Source organism: Engraulis encrasicolus, unplaced genomic scaffold, assembly GCF_034702125.1.
Source record: "Engraulis encrasicolus isolate BLACKSEA-1 unplaced genomic scaffold, IST_EnEncr_1.0 scaffold_26_np1212, whole genome shotgun sequence".
Lineage (NCBI taxonomy): Eukaryota > Metazoa > Chordata > Actinopteri > Clupeiformes > Engraulidae > Engraulis > Engraulis encrasicolus.
Genome location: NW_026945555.1, coordinates 527,216 through 547,215, shown reverse-complemented (window position 1 = coordinate 547,215; position 20,000 = coordinate 527,216). Strand labels below are relative to the sequence as shown.

General features: G+C 48.8%; 1 protein-coding gene across 1 annotated transcript in view; it reads left to right on the top strand.

Moving 5' to 3' along the window:
- The window catches only part of LOC134442970 (rap guanine nucleotide exchange factor 2-like), a 117,883-nt gene that overhangs the window by 55,915 nt on the left and 41,968 nt on the right, over positions 1–20,000 (top strand). Inside the window, exons 7-14 of the mRNA XM_063192923.1 lie at positions 3,354–3,479; positions 6,031–6,208; positions 12,830–12,966; positions 13,689–13,847; positions 15,344–15,496; positions 16,614–16,778; positions 18,127–18,234; positions 19,693–19,899. Coding sequence (XP_063048993.1) covers positions 3,354–3,479; positions 6,031–6,208; positions 12,830–12,966; positions 13,689–13,847; positions 15,344–15,496; positions 16,614–16,778; positions 18,127–18,234; positions 19,693–19,899 — 1,233 coding nt within the window. The remainder of the gene's footprint in view (positions 1–3,353; positions 3,480–6,030; positions 6,209–12,829; positions 12,967–13,688; positions 13,848–15,343; positions 15,497–16,613; positions 16,779–18,126; positions 18,235–19,692; positions 19,900–20,000) is intronic.

The window sequence follows — 20,000 nt, the reverse complement described above, 5'->3', positions numbered from 1 at the left end:
ATGTTTTTCAGCAAACGTTGATTGTGTTGGACATGGTGTGTGCGTGCGTGCGTGCGTGTCTGGGAATCATGGTTTAAATTTGCGAGGTGCATGAACTGTGATTCAAATTATGTGTCTGCACGCTCTACGAAGGGCAGTTGTGTCTGTGTGTGTGTGTGTGTGTGTGTGTGTGTGTGTGTGTGTGTGTGTGTGTGTGTGTGTGTGTGTGTGTGTGTGTGTGTGTGTGTGTGTGTGTGTGTGTGTGTGTGTGTGTGTGTGTGTGCCCATGTTTGTCTTTGTGTGTGTGTGTGTGTGTGTGTGTGTGTGTGTGTGCCCGTGTTTGTCTTTGTGTGTGTGTGTGTGTGTGTGTGTGTGTGTGTGTGTGTGTGTGTGTGTGTGTGTGTGTGTGTGTGTGTGTGTGTGTGTGTGTGTGTGTGTGTGTGTGTGTGTGTGTGTGTGTGTGTGTGTGTGTGAGTGTGTGTGATTGACTGGGTTCCTGACCTACATTGTGGCGAGAGGAAAGCCTCATTATCTCCTGCTGACACACACACGCGCGCACGCACGCACGCACACGCACGCACACGCACGCACGCACACACACATACACACTCACACACACACACACACACACAAAGACAAACATGGGCACACACACACACACACACACACACACACACACACACACACACACACACACACACACACACACACACACACACACACACACACAGCCATTCTGAACGTCTACTGGGTGGTAGAAGGACCTTTGGGGTTTGTGTGTGTGTGTGTGAGTGTGAGTGTGGGCTGTCCAGAGAGAGAGAGGGGGGGGTGTCTTCTGTGATTGACAGTTGTTGACATTACAAAGGCGGAGCTTCCCACCCACAGGGCCCCTGACAACAAACGAACACACACACACACACACACACACACACACACACACACACACACACACACACACACACACTCCTGACTACTACGTCCACTATTGTGTATTCTCTCTCCACCTACTAGTTTTCTTTCTGTTGTGTTCATTTGGACATTAGTATTAACATTAGCATTATGATTAGCATTAGCATTGCAGTCATGGGCTATCAACTCCAACTCCCATTGTCATTGTGACACAGCACTCCACAGCACACAAGTGAACACTGCACACTGCACACAACGAAATTGCATTTATGCCTCACCCGTGCAAGGGGGCAGCTCTCAGCTCAGTGGCACCCTATGGGGAGCAGTGCGGTGGGACGGTACCATGCTCAGGGTACCTCAGTCATGGAGGAGGATGGGGGAGAGCACTGGTTGATTACTCCCCCCACCAACCTGGCGAGTCAGGAGTCGAACCGGCAACCTCTGGAATGCAAGTCTGACGCCCTAACCGCTTACCCATGACTGCCCTATGTCTCAAATGACTCACTTTTGTCAGTGCACTGTCAGTCAGTGCGCAGTGCACACAGTGCACTGAGGTCTTTAGTACATAGTTTCGTGGAAAAATGTGAGCACTATGCACTGTGCCCTCGCTGGCAGTGACGGCTGAGCTTGGCATTAGCTCGCCAAAATATGAGTTGGCTACTGTTTACAATGCACAGCGTCTGGTGCTTGTATTTCCTTGTCCTTCACCCCAAAGGACAACAATCACACATACAATACTTTGGTTGGCATGAAAAGGGTGGTGTCCCATCTACATTACTTACAGCATTAGGAGACTGTTAACCAAACTCTTCTACTGAACTGAATGCCACATTTCCTCTGTGTCGTTGTCAACATGGCCGCCGTTTAGTGTGTGCAGTGTCCATCATTCAAGAACTGCATTTTTCCACCATTGTTAGGAGATCATCCTGGCACTTTCAGTGCACTGGCTCAACTGAAACTTTCAGCGTGAGCGCCCTAGGCACTGAAAAACAGTGCCTGAAGTGCACAAGTGCGGCATTTGAGACACGGCCATGGTTTGGAAATGAAAGTGCCTACAACAGATCCAGCTTTCCTCACCAGCCTGTCAAGGCGTCCAGCATCTCTCTTCCTGATGCCACTGCCCCAGCATGCCACAGCATAGGAAGGCACACTGGCCATGGCAGACTGTTAGCATATCTGCAGGAGTCTAGTGCAGACATTGAAGGATGTCGGCTTCCTCAGAGAGTAGCGCTTGAGGTGGTTAAACAGCAGCACACGTTCAAAGGTTTTCACGAGGTGAGGGGAGGGGTCTGTAGTCATTTAGTTCTTTTGGATGTGACTTTTTGGATACTGGTATAAGGCATTGTGTCCTGCAGCGACATTTGAGCTGTTTTCTTAAAAATGTGGGTATGTTAGAGCTGAATGAAATGCAACTTATGTCATGTTTTTACGTGCTTCAGAGGCTGAGATATTTAGGTTTTAATATTGAGAGGGAACCTTTTCCCAGAAAGGGCTTGGGCAAAAATGGAATAGGGCATGATGTCTTCCACAGTGACTGGACCTCGCCTGTCTGTAGGCTCTTGTTGAAGAGGCTCTGCTAACTCCACTGCAACTGTCCTCTAGGGCAGTGTTTCCCAACCAGGGGTACGTGTACCACTAGGGGTACGCGAGCACACTGCAGGGGGTACTTGGAAAGATGTTATTATTATAACAAATATACGGAGCTGTCACATCAGGACAGAGAAAGTGATATAGAACATGAATTAGGGGGTACTCATGTCACAACTAAGAGGTTTAGGCGGTACGCGAGACAAAAAAGTTTGGGAAACACTGCTCTAGCACAGACGCCATCGAGGCCCGCTGCCTTGGGTTGGAGTCTACAGTTAGTAGGGTCAAAGACGTCTTTGTCATTCAGTGTTACAGACAACTTCCGCTGACTGTAACTGCAAAAAAAACATGATTTTTAAATTGTTTGAAGTGAATGGATGACAGCCGAGGCTTTCATGAATTCCCTGTAACAATAAATAAATTAAAAGAGTCATCTTTTTTACAGTTACATTCAGCAGAAGGCATCCGTTACACTGAATGCCATTTTGCACGTCTTTGTCCCAGTAGTAGAGATTATTACCACCGCTTGTTAGTAGCAGAGATTATTATTGCAGCAGGAAGATATTGCCATCATGCTCACCTCTTCCTCTCTCTCCCCGTGTGTGTGTGTGCGTATGTGCGTGTCTGTGCGCATGTGTGTGTGTGCATGTGCGTGTGCGTGTGCGTGTGCGCGTGCCTGTGCGTGTGCGTGTGTGTGCGCATGTGTGTGTGTGCGTGTGCGTGTGTGTGTGCGTGTGCGTGTCTGTGCGTGTGCGTGTCTGTGCGTGTGCGTGTGCGCGTGCGTGTGCGCGTGCGTGTCTGTGCGTGTGTGTGCGCATGTGTGTGTGTGCATGTGCGTGTGTGTGCATGTGTGTGTGCGTGTGCGTGTGTTTGTTCAGCTCCCCGCGGACTTCTCCAGACTGCACCTGTCAGATGATAGGCCACGCCCCCAGGTGGCCTCTAGCCAATCAGGATGTAGCGTCACCAGTGACTCCGGAAGCAGCAGCCTCTCCGACATCTACCAGGTCATTACACACACACACACACACACACACACACACACACACACACACACACACACACACACACACACACACACTAGGGATGCAAATTATCGATTAATTCATTAATCATTAGTTGATAGCCTTATCGATCGACTTACGATTAATTGATAAGCGGCGTTTTCCCCCTGAAATCTCAAAGTTTCCCAAAAAAAAAACCCACTAAATCTAAACATTTTAGTTAAAAATGGAGATAAAATACCACATTTAAATTAATTCTTTAATGCAAAAGGTGATTTAAATGTTCCTACTATTCACACCCGTCTTCACACACACTCTTCACATGCCCATTTCACCTGGGTCTCTTGTCAGTTGAATTGTCGATTAATTGCGATTAATGTTTTTTAATCGATTAATGCATTGATCGATTAAAGTCGATTAATCGATTAATCGTTTGCATCCCTAACACACACACATCTACCAGGTCTAGTTTCTGAATGTTGTTATGCTGGACTGTGTGACTGCTGGACTGTGTGAAGTGGCAACGGATGAGAATGTTGCCATGGCATGGTGGGAAACAATGGCCCTCATTTATCAAAGCAGCGTACGACGAGAATCGTGCGTATGTTGTGTGTACGTTCTTTTTCTACGACCACTTGTCATTTATCAAATCTCATCGTAAGCGCAGGAAAGATGAAATCCTACGACTGCTCTCAGACGGTGTACGCCGTTTTCAAATTGGACTTGAGATGACTATGATCACCAACTTGAGCAGCAGTTGTAGCGCAACAACTCATTATCATAAATTTGTGACCTACATAATTACAAAATGTGTTTACATTGTATATTTTGCCTATAAGCCAAGTTCTACTTGTTTGAATTGGTGCGCCCTTCCTGGGAGCGCTGCGTTAATTTGGCATAGGTCAACAACTGAGAGACTTCTAATTTGTGATTTGACGTGATGTATGAATAATTGTGCAATATACAGCCGAGTATTGGGATGTGCCTTCAGTCGTGGAATCAATGGACCGACGTCCTTTCTTTTTAACACCTGGGAGTTCAGGCGCACATCAATCAATAGCCTACATACAGTAATAATCTCCCGGTTCAGTTTCGCCATTACGCACGACTATCCGAATACACACCTGACACGTGTGTTTCCGATCGATAACACGCTATAGTCGTCCATTTAGATGGCAAAAGCTAGGGCTACCCCCTCGAAGGACTGGAGCGCAGGAGAGAAGCAGGCCGCACGTGAGCGCGAGAAGGACTGCGCACTGGACATGTAAAAGTCTCCTTCCCCAACAAATGGTTTGGGCACTGTTTGTTTGCCAGTTTCACGTAGGAACCCTTTCTTGACCTCGTTTACAAAAGGGTTTATCATCATATCTAAAAAAAATGAATTATTATTTAATATAATAATATAAGTATAAAAAAATATGATCAAAAACATAATCAAACAATTCCTTGTAAGTAGGCTATTTGGAAATCAATCTCTGCCCCTTACATATTGAGAACCGAAACACTGTTGACTACTGCTGTTGATTATTTCCACGTGTTAGCCTATTTTGTTGTCTACCTCGCGTAAAGCCTAATTTCAATCTGTCAATCAACCAGAAACTTGGATGTTTTAGCCGGTTTGCGCCTATCCATGTCGCAAACTTAGGGGTGTGGTCTCTTTCCCGCCGTTTTAGAGAAGGTGTGATTATTCTAATTACGATGGTTTTCACACGCTGGATTTATCAACAGCCGCTCGCTCTTACGATGGGATTGGAGAGGTACACATGTTTAGTAAATCTCACGTGAGTTTTGTCGTACGACGAGATCTGCGCTTATTTCTGCGATGGTTTCTACGCAAGTTTGATAAATGAGGGCCAATATCTTTAATCTATGGCACTTTATTTGGCATTGATTAATACCCCTACTTAATCGCTGTATGTGCCGTTTATGTCCGCAGTGCCGTTAATGTAGACGTAAACTCTTAGTGCAAACTGCGGTTGTCTGTCAGCTTTGATACGTCATGTGCTCCAGATGGCAACAAGAAGTTAGGTGCAGTTTCCTGACCGTTAAAATGACACAAATGTTTCCCCTATTTTAACACGGTAGCATGTTTGCAAGGCGATAGTGTTGACACAAACACTTAATGAATTGGAACGTGTCGGAGTTGGCGTTATTGACCTCTAACTTAGCTCATGCTACAGCAGTTAAACCCAGGGGCACGTTATCAAACATCAACTAATGCTAACTAACGCTAACTAACGCTAATTAATGCTAACTAACGCTAATTAATGCTAACTAACGCTAATTAATGCTAACTAACGCTAATTAATGCTAACTAACGCTTTGTGGGAGAATCATGAACAAACAAGTGAGTAACTACTAGTATAACTAGTAGCGACGTGTGTGAGCGTAATGTGTATGTGAGTAATGTGTGTGTATGTGTGTGTGTTGCAGGCTGTAGAGAGCGAGGGGGGAGGGGATATGGACCTGTCTGGTCTCCCTCTATAACTGTGTGTGTGTGTGTGTGTGTGTGTGTGTGTGTGTGTGTGTGTGTGTGTGTGTGTGTGTGTTCCAGGCTGTAGAGAGTGAGGGGGGAGGGGATATGGACCTGTCTGGTCTTCCGGAGACGGCGGTGGACAGCGAGGATGATGATGATGAGGAAGATATCGAGCGGCCCGACCCTCTGATGAGCAGAGACATCGTACGAGACTGTCTAGAGAAAGACCCCATGGACCGCACAGACGACGACATAGGTAGCACACACACACACACACACACACACACACACACACACACACACACACACACACACACACACACACACACACACACACACACACACCTCATGAACGAACACACACACACACACACACACACACACACACACACACACACACACACACACACACACACACACACACACACACACACACACACACACCTCATGAACGAACACACACACACACACACACACCTAGATGAGCAGAGACATCGTACGAGACTGTCTAGAGAAGGACCCCATGGACCGCACAGACGACGACATAGGTAGCACACACACACACACACACACACACACACACACACACACACACGCGCACACACACACACACACACACACACACACACACACACACACACGCACACACACACACACGCACACCTCATAAACACACACATGCACTTTGCCGATGGGCACTTCAGCCATGGATGGAGGTGTAGGGGGAGGTAAGGGTGGGATTCGAACCTACAACCCTCTGATGCGAAGAGCCCCTCCCTACCCACTAGGCCATGGCTGCCCCCTAGAGGATGGGGACTAACTAACAGGCTGCTCTAGAGGATGGGGACTAACTAACAGGCTGCCCCCTAGAGGATGGGGACTAACTAACAGGCTGCCCCCTAGAGGATGGGGACTAACTAACAGGCTGCTCTAGAGGATGGGGACTAACTAACAGGCTGCTGCCCCCTAGAGGATGGGGACTAACTAACAGGCTGCCCCCTAGAGGATGGGGACTAACTAACAGGCTGCTCTAGACTAGAGGATGGGGACTAACTAACAGGCTGCTCTAGAGGATGGGGACTAACTAACAGGCTGCTCTAGAGGATGGGGACTAACTAACAGGCTGCTCCCTAGAGGAGACTAGGGGACTAACTAACAGGCTGCTGCCCCCTAGAGGATGGGGACTAACTAACAGGCTGCTCTAGAGGATGGGGACTAACTAACAGGCTGCTCTAGAGGATGGGGACTAACTAACAGGCTGCCCCCTAGAGGATGGGGACTAACTAACAGGCTGCCCTCTAGAGGATGGGGACTAACTAACAGGCTGCCCCCTAGAGGATGGGGACTAACTAACAGGCTGCTCTAGAGGATGGGGACTAACTAACAGGCTGCTCTAGACTAGAGGATGGGGACTAACTAACAGGCTGCCCCCTAGAGGATGGGGACTAACTAACAGGCTGCTCTAGACTAGAGGATGGGGACTAACTAACAGGCTGCTCTAGAGGATGGGGACTAACTAACAGGCTGCTCTAGAGGAGACTAGGGGACTAACTAACAGGCTGCTCTAGAGGATGGGGACTAACTAACAGGCTGCCCCCTAGAGGATGGGGACTAACTAACAGGCTGCCCCCTAGAGGATGGGGACTAACTAACAGGCTGCTCTAGAGGATGGGGACTAACTAACAGGCTGCCCCCTAGAGGATGGGGACTAACTAACAGGCTGCTGCCCCCTAGAGGATGGGGACTAACTAACAGGCTGCCCCCTAGAGGATGGAGACTAACTAACAGGCTGCTCTAGAGGATGGGGACTAACTAACAGGCTGCTCTAGAGGATGGGGACTAACTAACAGGCTGCCCCCTAGAGGATGGGGACTAACTAACAGGCTGCCCCCTAGAGGATGGGGACTAACTAACAGACTGCCCTCTAGAGGATGGGGACTAACTAACAGGCTGCTGCCCCCTAGAGGATGGAGACTAACTAACAGGCTGCTGCCCCCTAGAGGATGGAGACTAACTAACAGGCTGCTCTAGACTAGAGGATGGGGACTAACTAACAGGCTGCCCCCTAGGGGATGGGGACTAACTAACAGGCTGCTCTAGAGGATGGGGACTAACTAACAGGCTGCCCCCTAGAGGATGGGGACTAACTAACAGGCTGCCCCCTAGAGGATGGGGACTAACTAACAGGCTGCTCTAGAGGATGGGGACTAACTAACAGGCTGCTCTAGAGGATGGGGACTAACTAACAGGCTGCTGCCCCCTAGAGGATGGGGACTAACTAACAGGCTGCCCCCTAGAGGATGGGGACTAACTAACAGGCTGCTCTAGACTAGAGGATGGGGACTAACTAACAGGCTGCTCTAGAGGATGGGGACTAACTAACAGGCTGCTCTAGAGGATGGGGACTAACTAACAGGCTGCCCCCTAGAGGAGACTAGGGGACTAACTAACAGGCTGCTGCCCCCTAGAGGATGGGGACTAACTAACAGGCTGCTCTAGAGGATGGGGACTAACTAACAGGCTGCTCTAGAGGATGGGGACTAACTAACAGGCTGCCCCCTAGAGGATGGAGACTAACTAACAGGCTGCTGCCCCCTAGAGGATGGGGACTAACTAACAGGCTGCCCCCTAGAGGATGGGGACTAACTAACAGGCTGCTCTAGAGGATGGGGACTAACTAACAGGCTGCCCTCTAGAGGATGGGGACTAACTAACAGGCTGCCCCCTAGAGGAGACTAGGGGACTAACTAACAGGCTGCTCTAGAGGATGGGGACTAACTAACAGGCTGCCCCCTAGAGGATGGGGACTAACTAACAGGCTGCCCCCTAGAGGATGGGGACTAACTAACAGGCTGCTCTAGAGGATGGGGACTAACTAACAGGCTGCTGCCCCCTAGAGGATGGAGACTAACTAACAGGCTGCCCCCTAGAGGATGGAGACTAACTAACAGGCTGCTCTAGAGGATGGGGACTAACTAACAGGCTGCTCTAGAGGATGGGGACTAACTAACAGGCTGCCCCCTAGAGGATGGGGACTAACTAACAGGCTGCCCTCTAGAGGATGGGGACTAACTAACAGGCTGCTGCCCCCTAGAGGATGGGGACTAACTAACAGGCTGCTGCCCCCTAGAGGATGGGGACTAACTAACAGGCTGCTCTAGACTAGAGGATGGGGACTAACTAACAGGCTGCCCCCTAGAGGATGGGGACTAACTAACAGGCTGCTCTAGAGGAGACTAACTAACAGGCTGCTCTAGAGGATGGGGACTAACTAACAGGCTGCTCTAGAGGATGGGGACTAACTAACAGGCTGCCCCCTAGAGGATGGGGACTAACTAACAGGCTGCTGCCCCCTAGAGGATGGGGACTAACTAACAGGCTGCCCCCTAGGGGATGGGGACTAACTAACAGGCTGCTCTAGAGGATGGGGACTAACTAACAGGCTGCTCTAGAGGATGGGGACTAACTAACAGGCTGCCCCCTAGAGGATGGGGACTAACTAACAGGCTGCCCCCTAGAGGATGGGGACTAACTAACAGGCTGCTGCCCCCTAGAGGATGGGGACTAACTAACAGGCTGCTCTAGAGGATGGGGACTAACTAACAGGCTGCTCTAGAGGATGGGGACTAACTAACAGGCTGCTCTAGAGGATGGGGACTAACTAACAGGCTGCTGCCCCCTAGAGGATGGGGACTAACTAACAGGCTGCCCCCTAGAGGATGGGGACTAACTAACAGGCTGCTCTAGACTAGAGGATGGGGACTAACTAACAGGCTGCTCTAGACTAGAGGATGGGGACTAACTAACAGGCTGCCCCCTAGAGGATGGGGACTAACTAACAGGCTGCCCCCTAGAGGATGGGGACTAACTAACAGGCTGCTCTAGACTAGAGGATGGGGACTAACTAACAGGCTGATCTAGACTAGAGGATGGGGACTAACTAACAGGCTGCTCTAGAGGATGGGGACTAACTAACAGGCTGCTCTAGAGGATGGGGACTAACTAACAGGCTGCCCCCTAGAGGATGGGGACTAACTAACAGGCTGCTGCCCCCTAGAGGATGGGGACTAACTAACAGGCTGCTCTAGAGGATGGGGACTAACTAACAGGCTGCTCTAGAGGATGGGGACTAACTAACAGGCTGCTCTAGACTAGAGGATGGGGACTAACTAACAGGCTGCTGCCCCCTAGAGGATGGAGACTAACTAACAGGCTGCTCTAGAGGATGGGGACTAACTAACAGGCTGCTCTAGAGGATGGGGACTAACTAACAGGCTGCCCCCTAGAGGATGGAGACTAACTAACAGGCTGCTCTAGAGGATGGGGACTAACTAACAGGCTGCCCCCTAGAGGATGGGGACTAACTAACAGGCTGCCCCCTAGAGGATGGGGACTAACTAACAGGCTGCTCTAGACTAGAGGATGGAGACTAACTAACAGGCTGCTGCCCCCTAGAGGATGGGGACTAACTAACAGGCTGCTCTAGAGGATGGGGACTAACTAACAGGCTGCTCTAGAGGATGGGGACTAACTAACAGGCTGCTGCCCCCTAGAGGATGGGGACTAACTAACAGGCTGCTCTAGAGGATGGGGACTAACTAACAGGCTGCCCCCTAGAGGATGGGGACTAACTAACAGGCTGCTCTAGAGGATGGGGACTAACTAACAGGCTGCTCTAGACTAGAGGATGGGGACTAACTAACAGGCTGCCCCCTAGAGGATGGGGACTAACTAACAGGCTGCCCCCTAGAGGATGGGGACTAACTAACAGGCTGCTCTAGAGGATGGGGACTAACTAACAGGCTGCCCCCTAGAGGATGGGGACTAACTAACAGGCTGCCCCCTAGAGGATGGGGACTAACTAACAGGCTGCTCTAGAGGATGGGGACTAACTAACAGGCTGCTGCCCCCTAGAGGATGGGGACTAACTAACAGGCTGCTGCCCCCTAGAGGATGGGGACTAACTAACAGGCTGCCCCCTAGAGGATGGGGACTAACTAACAGGCTGCCCCCTAGAGGATGGGGACTAACTAACAGGCTGCTCTAGAGGATGGGGACTAACTAACAGGCTGCTGCCCCCTAGAGGATGGGGACTAACTAACAGGCTGCTCTAGAGGACTAACTAACAGGCTGCTCTAGAGGATGGGGACTAACTAACAGGCTGCCCCCTAGAGGATGGGGACTAACTAACAGGCTGCTCTAGAGGATGGGGACTAACTAACAGGCTGCTCTAGAGGATGGGGACTAACTAACAGGCTGCTCTAGACTAGAGGATGGGGACTAACTAACAGGCTGCCCCCTAGAGGATGGGGACTAACTAACAGGCTGCTCTAGAGGATGGGGACTAACTAACAGGCTGCTCTAGAGGATGGGGACTAACTAACAGGCTGCCCCCTAGAGGATGGGGACTAACTAACAGGCTGCCCCCTAGAGGATGGGGACTAACTAACAGGCTGCTCTAGAGGATGGGGACTAACTAACAGGCTGCTCTAGAGGATGGGGACTAACTAACAGGCTGCTCTAGAGGATGGGGACTAACTAACAGGCTGCTGCCCCCTAGAGGATGGGGACTAACTAACAGGCTGCCCCCTAGAGGATGGGGACTAACTAACAGGCTGCTGCCCCCTAGAGGATGGGGACTAACTAACAGGCTGCCCCCTAGAGGATGGGGACTAACTAACAGGCTGCTCTAGACTAGAGGATGGGGACTAACTAACAGGCTGCTCTAGAGGATGGGGACTAACTAACAGGCTGCTCTAGACTAGAGGATGGGGACTAACTAACAGGCTGCTCTAGAGGATGGGGACTGGAGTGTAACCATGTGTTTGGAGAACAGGATCAAGCCTCTGCTTTACTCAAATGAACTTAAAGGGACACTGTGTGAGATTTTTCGTTGGTTATTTCCAGAATTCATTCTGCCCACTCACTAATGTTACCTTTTTCATGAATACTTACCACCACCATCAAATCTAAGTATTCATTATTACTGGAAAAAATTGCACTTTTCATACATGACAAGGGGGATCTTCTCCATGGTCCGCCATGTCCAAAAATAGCCATTTTTAGCTGCAAAAATGACTGTACTTGGACCATACTAGAAAATATTTGTTTATTACTTAGTAAACTTTCATTTGAAGATCAAATTTGGCAATAAGCAGCCCAGTTTCAATGAGCAGCATCGTTGCAGTACCCTTTTTGACCATTTTCTGCACAGTGTCCCTTTAAACCATGAAAGCCCCGGGAGAGTAAAACTACAACAGGCTGGGGACAAGGATGTATATCAGTTATTACCTCCTAACGCTTAGGCAGCCGTGGCCTAGTGGTCAGGGAGACGGTCTACCGATCAGATGGTTGCAGGTTCGAATCCCAGCCTTACCTCTCTCTACTCCTCCATCCATGGCTGAGGTGCCCTTGAGCAAAGTCACTTAACCCCACACTGCTCCAGGGACTGTAACCAATATCCTGTAAATACCTGTAAGTTGCTATTCTACTCTACTAAAAGTCATAAACTGTAGAAGCAGCTATGGATAAAAGCGTCCGCTAAGTGTATTGTAATGTCATTTAACTTGAAGGAACAACACATAAGAATGGATTCCATCCAACCCAAAGCTACAATGGACCATTTTAGACTTATCTGCCTTCAGATCTTTTAAATCTATTTCTCTCTCTCTCTCGCTCTCTCTCTCTCTCCCTCTCTCTCCCTCTCTCTCCCTCTCTCTCACTCTCTCCTCTTTCTATTTCTCTCTCTCTCTCTCTCTCTCTCTCTCTCTCTCTCTCTCTCTCTCTCTCTCTCTCTCTCCTCTCTCTCTCTCTCCTCTCTCTCTCTCTCTCTCTCTCTCTCTCTCTCTCTCCCCCCCCCTCTCTCTCTCTCCTCCAGAGCAACTTCTTGAGTTCATGCACCAGTTGCCTGCGTTTGCCAATATGACCATGTCGGTGCGGAGGGAGCTGTGTGCGGTGATGGTGTTCGCCGTGGTGGAGCGGGCCGGCACTGTGGTGCTCAACGACGGGGAAGAGGTGAGAGGGAGGGGGTTTCGTCTGCTGTGTGTGCGCGTGTGTGCGTGTGTGCGTGTGTGCGTGTGTGCGTGTGTGTGTGCGTGTGTGCGTGTGTGCGTGTGTGTGTCTGTGTGTGTCTGTGTCTGTGTCTGCACGTGTGTGTGCGTGCGTGTATGTGTGAGTGTGTGTGTGTGTGTGTGTGTGTTTAGCGAGGGGGAGTAGAGTTGCCCCACCGGGACTCGAGCCCAGACCCTCTGGAGGACCAAACTGGGGCTCTGATCTGTGTTGCCAGGTTGGGCGGGTGCACGCCCAATTGGGCTCCTTGGGATGAGCGTCTGCGGGTAAAAATCTGAAAAATTAGCCATTTGGCGTTTTTTTCTCAGCCGTTTTGGGCCCATAGAAGTCAATGTAATTTGTTGAATTTGGGCGGAATTTACCGCATTTTGGCGTTTTTTGAGAAGCTTTTGGGCGGGATTTGGTCAGACACATCTGGCAACGCTGGCTCTGACCCTAGTTGTGGCCACTCAATCACGTTGGGTTTAGTAACCAAGCTCCAACCACAAAACATTGTATTAGTCACATGACTCACACGCGTGTGTGCGTGCGTGTGCGCTTGCGTGTGCGGGTGCGTGTATGTATACGTGTGTGTGTGTGTGTCTGTGTGTGTGCGTGTGTACGTGTGTACGTGTGTGCGTGTGCGTGTGTGTGTGTGTGTGTGTGTGTGTGTGTATGTGTGTGTGCAGCTGGACTCCTGGTCGGTGATCCTTAACGGCTGTGTGGAGGTGTGTTACCCAGAAGGCCGAGCGGAGCTGCTGTGTATGGGGAACAGCTTTGGAGTGTCGCCCTCTACTGGCAAGGAGTACATGAAGGGAGTCATGCGCACTAAAGTGGACGACTGCCAGGTAACACACACACACACACACACACACACACACACACACACACACACACACACACACACACACACGCACACACACAGACACACACACGGACAGACGCACACACACACACACACACACACACACACACTCAGACATTTGAAAACAATTAGAAGCCATAATAATTGAACCATACTAATTGAAAAGTATTCTGATCAAAGTCATTGACCATAGCAAGACTTGGTACAACACAGCACCTTCATCTCCAAATATAGTGGCCGCAAGTTATTGATTAAATAGGGATGATTTTGAGCTAGATGTTTTGCATTTGTTTTGATAATGAAAGGCCACTATGCTGAGCCCCCTAGTGGCCAGTTTGTGTAAGTGACCTAAAAGCAGGTTCAGCACAACACTTGGAACATGCAGACCGCACAGTTTAGTACTTTTATTTGGATCCTCACACAGGGAAGGATTACAGATCCAAACATTCATGGAAATATTCTGTAGATTGGCAAGTTTGATAATATTAGAGTGATAAGTCCATTAGTCTCTATGGATAGATGTGACATCTCAGTCTCCAAATGGGAGAAATTGAACAGAATTTGGCCAGTGTCTCTTTGCACTCTTTTTGCATAATCCACACAGTTCCAAGCCTCGCATGACTAGTTCATGTACTTGTCCAAGGCTCCCAAACACAAAAACAACTAATTTGCAGTTATACCCAAGATTCATGATTGATTCAACACGTAGCTGGTACTTCCGCATTTTGGCATTAAAACAAGTGTCCATATGTAAATCAAATGCGCAGCCTATTTCAACAATGGTCACGGTTGAGTATTTCTCTCTCTCTCTCTCTCTCTCTCTCTCTCTCTCTCTCTCTCTCTCTCTCTCTCTCTCTCTCTCTCTCTCTCTCTGTCTTTCTCTCTCTCTCCCTCTCTCCCTCCCTCCCTCTCTCTAATGTTGTGCGTGTGTGCGTGCGTGTGCGTGTGTGCGTGCGTGTGCATGCGTGCGTACCTGTGTGCCTGCGTGCGTGCGTCCGTGCGTGTGCATGCGTGCGTGCGTGTGTGTGTGTGTGTGTGTGTGTGTGTGTGTGTGCGTGTGTGTGTGTGTGTGTGTAGTTTGTGTGTATAGCGCAGCATGACTACAGCTGCATACTCCCTCTCTCTAATGCTGTGTGTGTGTGTGTGTGTGTGTGTGTGTGTGTGTGTGTGTGTGTGTGTGTGTGTGTGTGCGTGCGTGTGCGTGTGCGTGTGCGTGTGCGTGTGTGTGTGTGTGTGTGTGTGTGTGTGTGTAGTTTGTGTGTATAGCCCAGCAGGACTACAGCTGCATCCTCCCTCCCTCTAATGCTGTGCGTGTGTGTGTGTGTGTGTGTGTGAAGTTTGTGTGTATAGCCCAGCAGGACTACAGCTGCTTCCTCCCTCTCTCTAATGCTGTGTGTGTGTGTGTGTGTGTGTGTGTGTGTGTGTGTGTGTGTGTGTGTGTGTGTGTGTGTGTGTGTGTGTGTGTGTGTGTGTGTGTAGTTTGTGTGTATAGCCCAGCAGGACTACAGCTGCATCCTGAACCAGGTGGAGAAGAACATGCACGCGGTGGAGGAGGAGGGAGAGATCGTCATGGTGAAGGAACACCGAGAACTGGACAGAACCGGAACACGGAAGGGCCATATAGTCATCAAGGTAGACACACACACAAATGCACGCACGCACACACACACACACACACACACACACACGTGCGCACGCATACATACGCACACACACACACGCACACACACACACACACACACACATGCGCACGCATACATACACACACACACACGCACACACACACACATACACACACATGTGCGCACGCACACACACTCACTCTCACACACACACACATGTGCGCAAGCATACACACACACACACACACTACACTATACTATTCTGTCTGCCTGCCTGCTTGTCTGTCTGCCTGTCTGTCTGTTTGCCTGTCTGTCTGTCTCATGGTACGACACAGAGACTAACGGTACATTTTGTGAACACCTGTTTATCGAAACCCACGTACATAATAATAATAATTGTATTCGTATAGCACACTATCATACAAGTGCTTAACAAATGGGAAAACAACGTCATTGTTAGAGATGGATTTAAAAGGAGAGGTAGACCGGAGAGGCAGAAACAGCAAGAAGGCAGATGAAGAAGAGATAGACAGAGATTGTAGAGTCATAAGGTCCACGTAGTTTAGGACCAGGATTCTTAGAGACGTGAGGTCCACAGTGGCTGGGTCCAGCATAAGTCATAGATAGTCACACTGAATTTGGGCGCTCAGATGCGGCCCCTGGTGGCATCAGGGGTGAGGAAAAACTCCCTCTTCACATGATTCATAATTTATAGGGGGAAAAGCTCAATGAGGTCTGATAAAAAAAAACCTATAGTCAGGAAGAAACCTCAGGCAGAGACCAGCGGCCACCTAGGGGAGCCCCCTGCCAGGGCTGGTTGTGAGCAGTAGGGACGCTGCGGCAGCTGGGACGCTGTGACGCCTGGGCAGCTAGGAGTAGGCAAGGGTGAAAAGGTGGGTCTTCAGCTGCTTCTTGAAGGAGTCGATGGAGCTGGCTGATCGGATCTCGATGGGGAGGGCATTCCATCTCTTTGGCACATAGCAAACGAACGCCGCGTCGCATAGATGATTATCTTACATTTCACATCTTACATACATGCTAACTATAGCTTACATGTCTACCCCCCCAATCTCTCTCCCCTCTCTCCCTCTCTCCCCCTCCCCCCTCTCTCTCTCCCCCCCCCTCAGGGTACGACTGAGCGCTTGACGATGCACCTGGTTGAGGAGCACAGTGTGGTCGACCCCACCTACATCGAGGACTTCCTGTTGACCTACCGGACCTTCCTGCCAGGGCCCATGGTGGTGGGGGACAAGCTGCTCACATGGTTCCACGACCCCAGCCTCAGGGACAAGGTACACACACACACACACACACACACACACACACACACACACACACACACACACACACACACACACACACACACACACACACACACACACACACACACACACACACACACACACACACACACACACACACACACACACACACACACACACACACACACGCAAAGACAAGCTGCTCACCTGGTTCCACGACCCCAGCCTGAGGGACAAGGTAATATATATATATATATATACATATACATATACATATACACACACACACACACACCACACCATGTCTGGTCAATGCAGGTTCCAAGAGATTGACTCTCAGGGAAGTTCTGGAATTTCAAGAGTGGGTGCTCTGGGTGGCATCTCTGTATCAAGCACATTGTCAGTGCTGCTGAGTCGCTCTGCCATCATGCCTGAGCGTGAGCAAAGAAGGTGGATCTAACAAGAAGCGCCATTTTGTTTCTTTTCCGGTATCCACTTTATGTCGGGTGAACGCCCCTTTAGAAGACCTTCGGTTAGGAGACCTTCGGAGTCCTGAGGTTGAGAATCAATGAAGTCCCCTTAGCGCTGTAGATGGCGGTAGCGCACGTCTTGCGCAAACACCTCAAAAAGACAAGAAGAAGTAGGGGACAACGCCCCCTTAGGAGACCCAACTTGAGCACACGCTTTTGCATTGAGTGGGCGTGTTTTGCGTTATCTTGGTTTGATTCAGTATTTTTGGCGTGAGTGTTTGTGTCTTGGGAAGCTCCAACAGCACTGGCAATGAGAGCCACGATTCGGTCATGAAGTGCAATGTAGAGTTGCTGCTATTCGGTCATGAAGTGCAATGTAGAGTTGCTGCTGGTAGGTCATGAAGAGAAGAGTTGCTGATGGTAGGCCATGAAGAGTAGAGTTGCTGATGGTAGGCCATGAAGAGAAGAGTTGCTGATGGTAGGCCATGAAGAGAAGAGTTGCTGATGGTAGGTCCGATTCTTGACATGATGTGTATGTGTGTGTACTCTACTTTTGTAATACTTTTACTTGAAAAAAAAACACACTCGCACACAATAATCAGCCTTGGCATCTGCATTTGTTGTTCTGTATATCTTCTGTGCACTTTGTATCTGCTAGTGATGTTGGCTATGATTATGTCCTTGATTGTCAGTTGCTTTGGTTTAAAAAGCGTCTTTCTAATGTAAATGTAATGCAAATGTAATGGTAACTGTGTGTGTGTGTGTGTGTGTGTGTGTGTGTGTGTGTGTGTGTGTGTGTGTGTGTGTGTGTGTGTGTGTGTGTGTGTGTGTGTGTGTGTGTGTGTGTGTGTGTGTGTGTGTGTGTGTGTGTGTGTGTGTGTGTGTGTGTGTGTGTGTGTGTGTTGCAGGTGACTCGTGTTGTTCTGCTGTGGGTGAATAATCACTTTAACGACTTCGAGGGCGACGCGGCCATGACGACCTTCCTGGAGGAGTTTGAAGGTCATCTGGAGAGAGAGGTCAGAACACACACGCACACGCACACACACACACACACACACACACACACACACACACACAGACATACACATGTTGGAGTCGGTTAACAGAGGATTTTGGCCGTTTTTACTGTTACGGAGCTGACAAAAGCATGAAACTTTGGACCCCCTCAATGATTTAAGCCCAACTGAAATATTAAATATTCCATAACGGTAAATATTGACTCCACAAAGAGAGAGGTCAGAAACACACACACACAGCTTTCTACCCTCTCAACAGGTTGTGTATTCATTAGATTAGATTAGATTAGATTAGATTAGATTAGATTAGATTAGATAACTTTATTAGTACTCAAAGGTAGATTTGGTTTGCAGATAAGTCATCTCCACTCATACAAGACAAAACATCTTAAACATTTCGGACAGACACATACAAACATTCCACGCTGGATACTTAGTCAATACCAAAAAGTTGTGCATCCTATTGAAGGGACATGGAGTCACATAGTGACAAAGATAGTATCTATCGAACCTTCATATGTAAAATGAGATAAATATAAATATGGTACAACAATAAAAACATGATAAAACAAAAATAAAATGTTCCACTTCCCTCACTGTCTATGTTTAGAGGCTATATTGTCTATGTTTAGAGGCTATATTGTCTATGTTTAGAGGCTATATTGTCTATGTTTAGAGGCTATATTGTCTATGTTTAGAGGCTATATTGTCTATGTTTAGAGGCTATATTGTCTATGTTTAGAGGCTATATTGTCTATGTTTAGAGGCTATATTGTCTATGTTTAGAGGCTATATTGTCTATGTTTAGAGGCTATATTGTCTATGTTTAGAGGCTATATTGTTTATGTTTAGAGGCTATATTGTTTATGTTTAGAGGCTATATTGTTTATGTTTAGAGGCTATATTGTTTATGTTTAGAGGCTATATTGTCTATGTTTAGAGGCTATATTGTCTATGTTTAGAGGCTATATTGTCTATTCCGCTAATGGCAGAGGGGACGAAGCTTCCTCTGAAGCGTTTTGTTTTGCTGGCAGGTTGGCTGTAGTCTGGCAGGTTGGCTGTAGTCTGGCAGGTTGGCTGCAGTCTGGCAGGTTGGCTGTAGTCTGGCAGGTTGGCTGTAGTCTGGCAGGTTGGCTGTAGTCTGGCAGGTTGGCTGCAGTCTATTCTGGACTCCTGATAGTCCAACAGCACTTCATATTACTGAGGTTTAGTTGTCGGTCAGATGTCTTCAACTTCCTCTATGTATGCCTGTCCATGCCCCACCACCATCATCAACTTCCTTCATGTATGTCTGTTCATGCCCCACCACCACCATCAGCTAACTTGACTTGACTTGACTCTGTGTAGTGTTTGAAGTCATGACACTTAGCTGTTACGGCTGGCAAGAAAACTGAGAGTGTGTATGTGTGTGCGTGGGTGCGTGTGTGTGATTGTGCGTGCATTTCTCCCTCTCTATAGAAAATGTGTGGTCACCTGCGTCTCCTGAACATCGCTTGTGCTGCGAAGGCCAAGCTGCGAGTGGTAACGTTGACGAGAGCGAGTCGAGAGGCGCCATTACACTTCAGCCTGATAGGGGGCGCTGCAGACACACGAGTCCGGATATTCATCTCCAGTGTGGAGTCGGGGAGCAAAGCAGCAGAAGCCGGACTGAGGAGAGGAGATCAGGTACACACACACACACACACACACACACACACACACACACACACACACACACACACACACACACATTGATTTAATTAACTTTTATTGTTTATTTGTTGGAT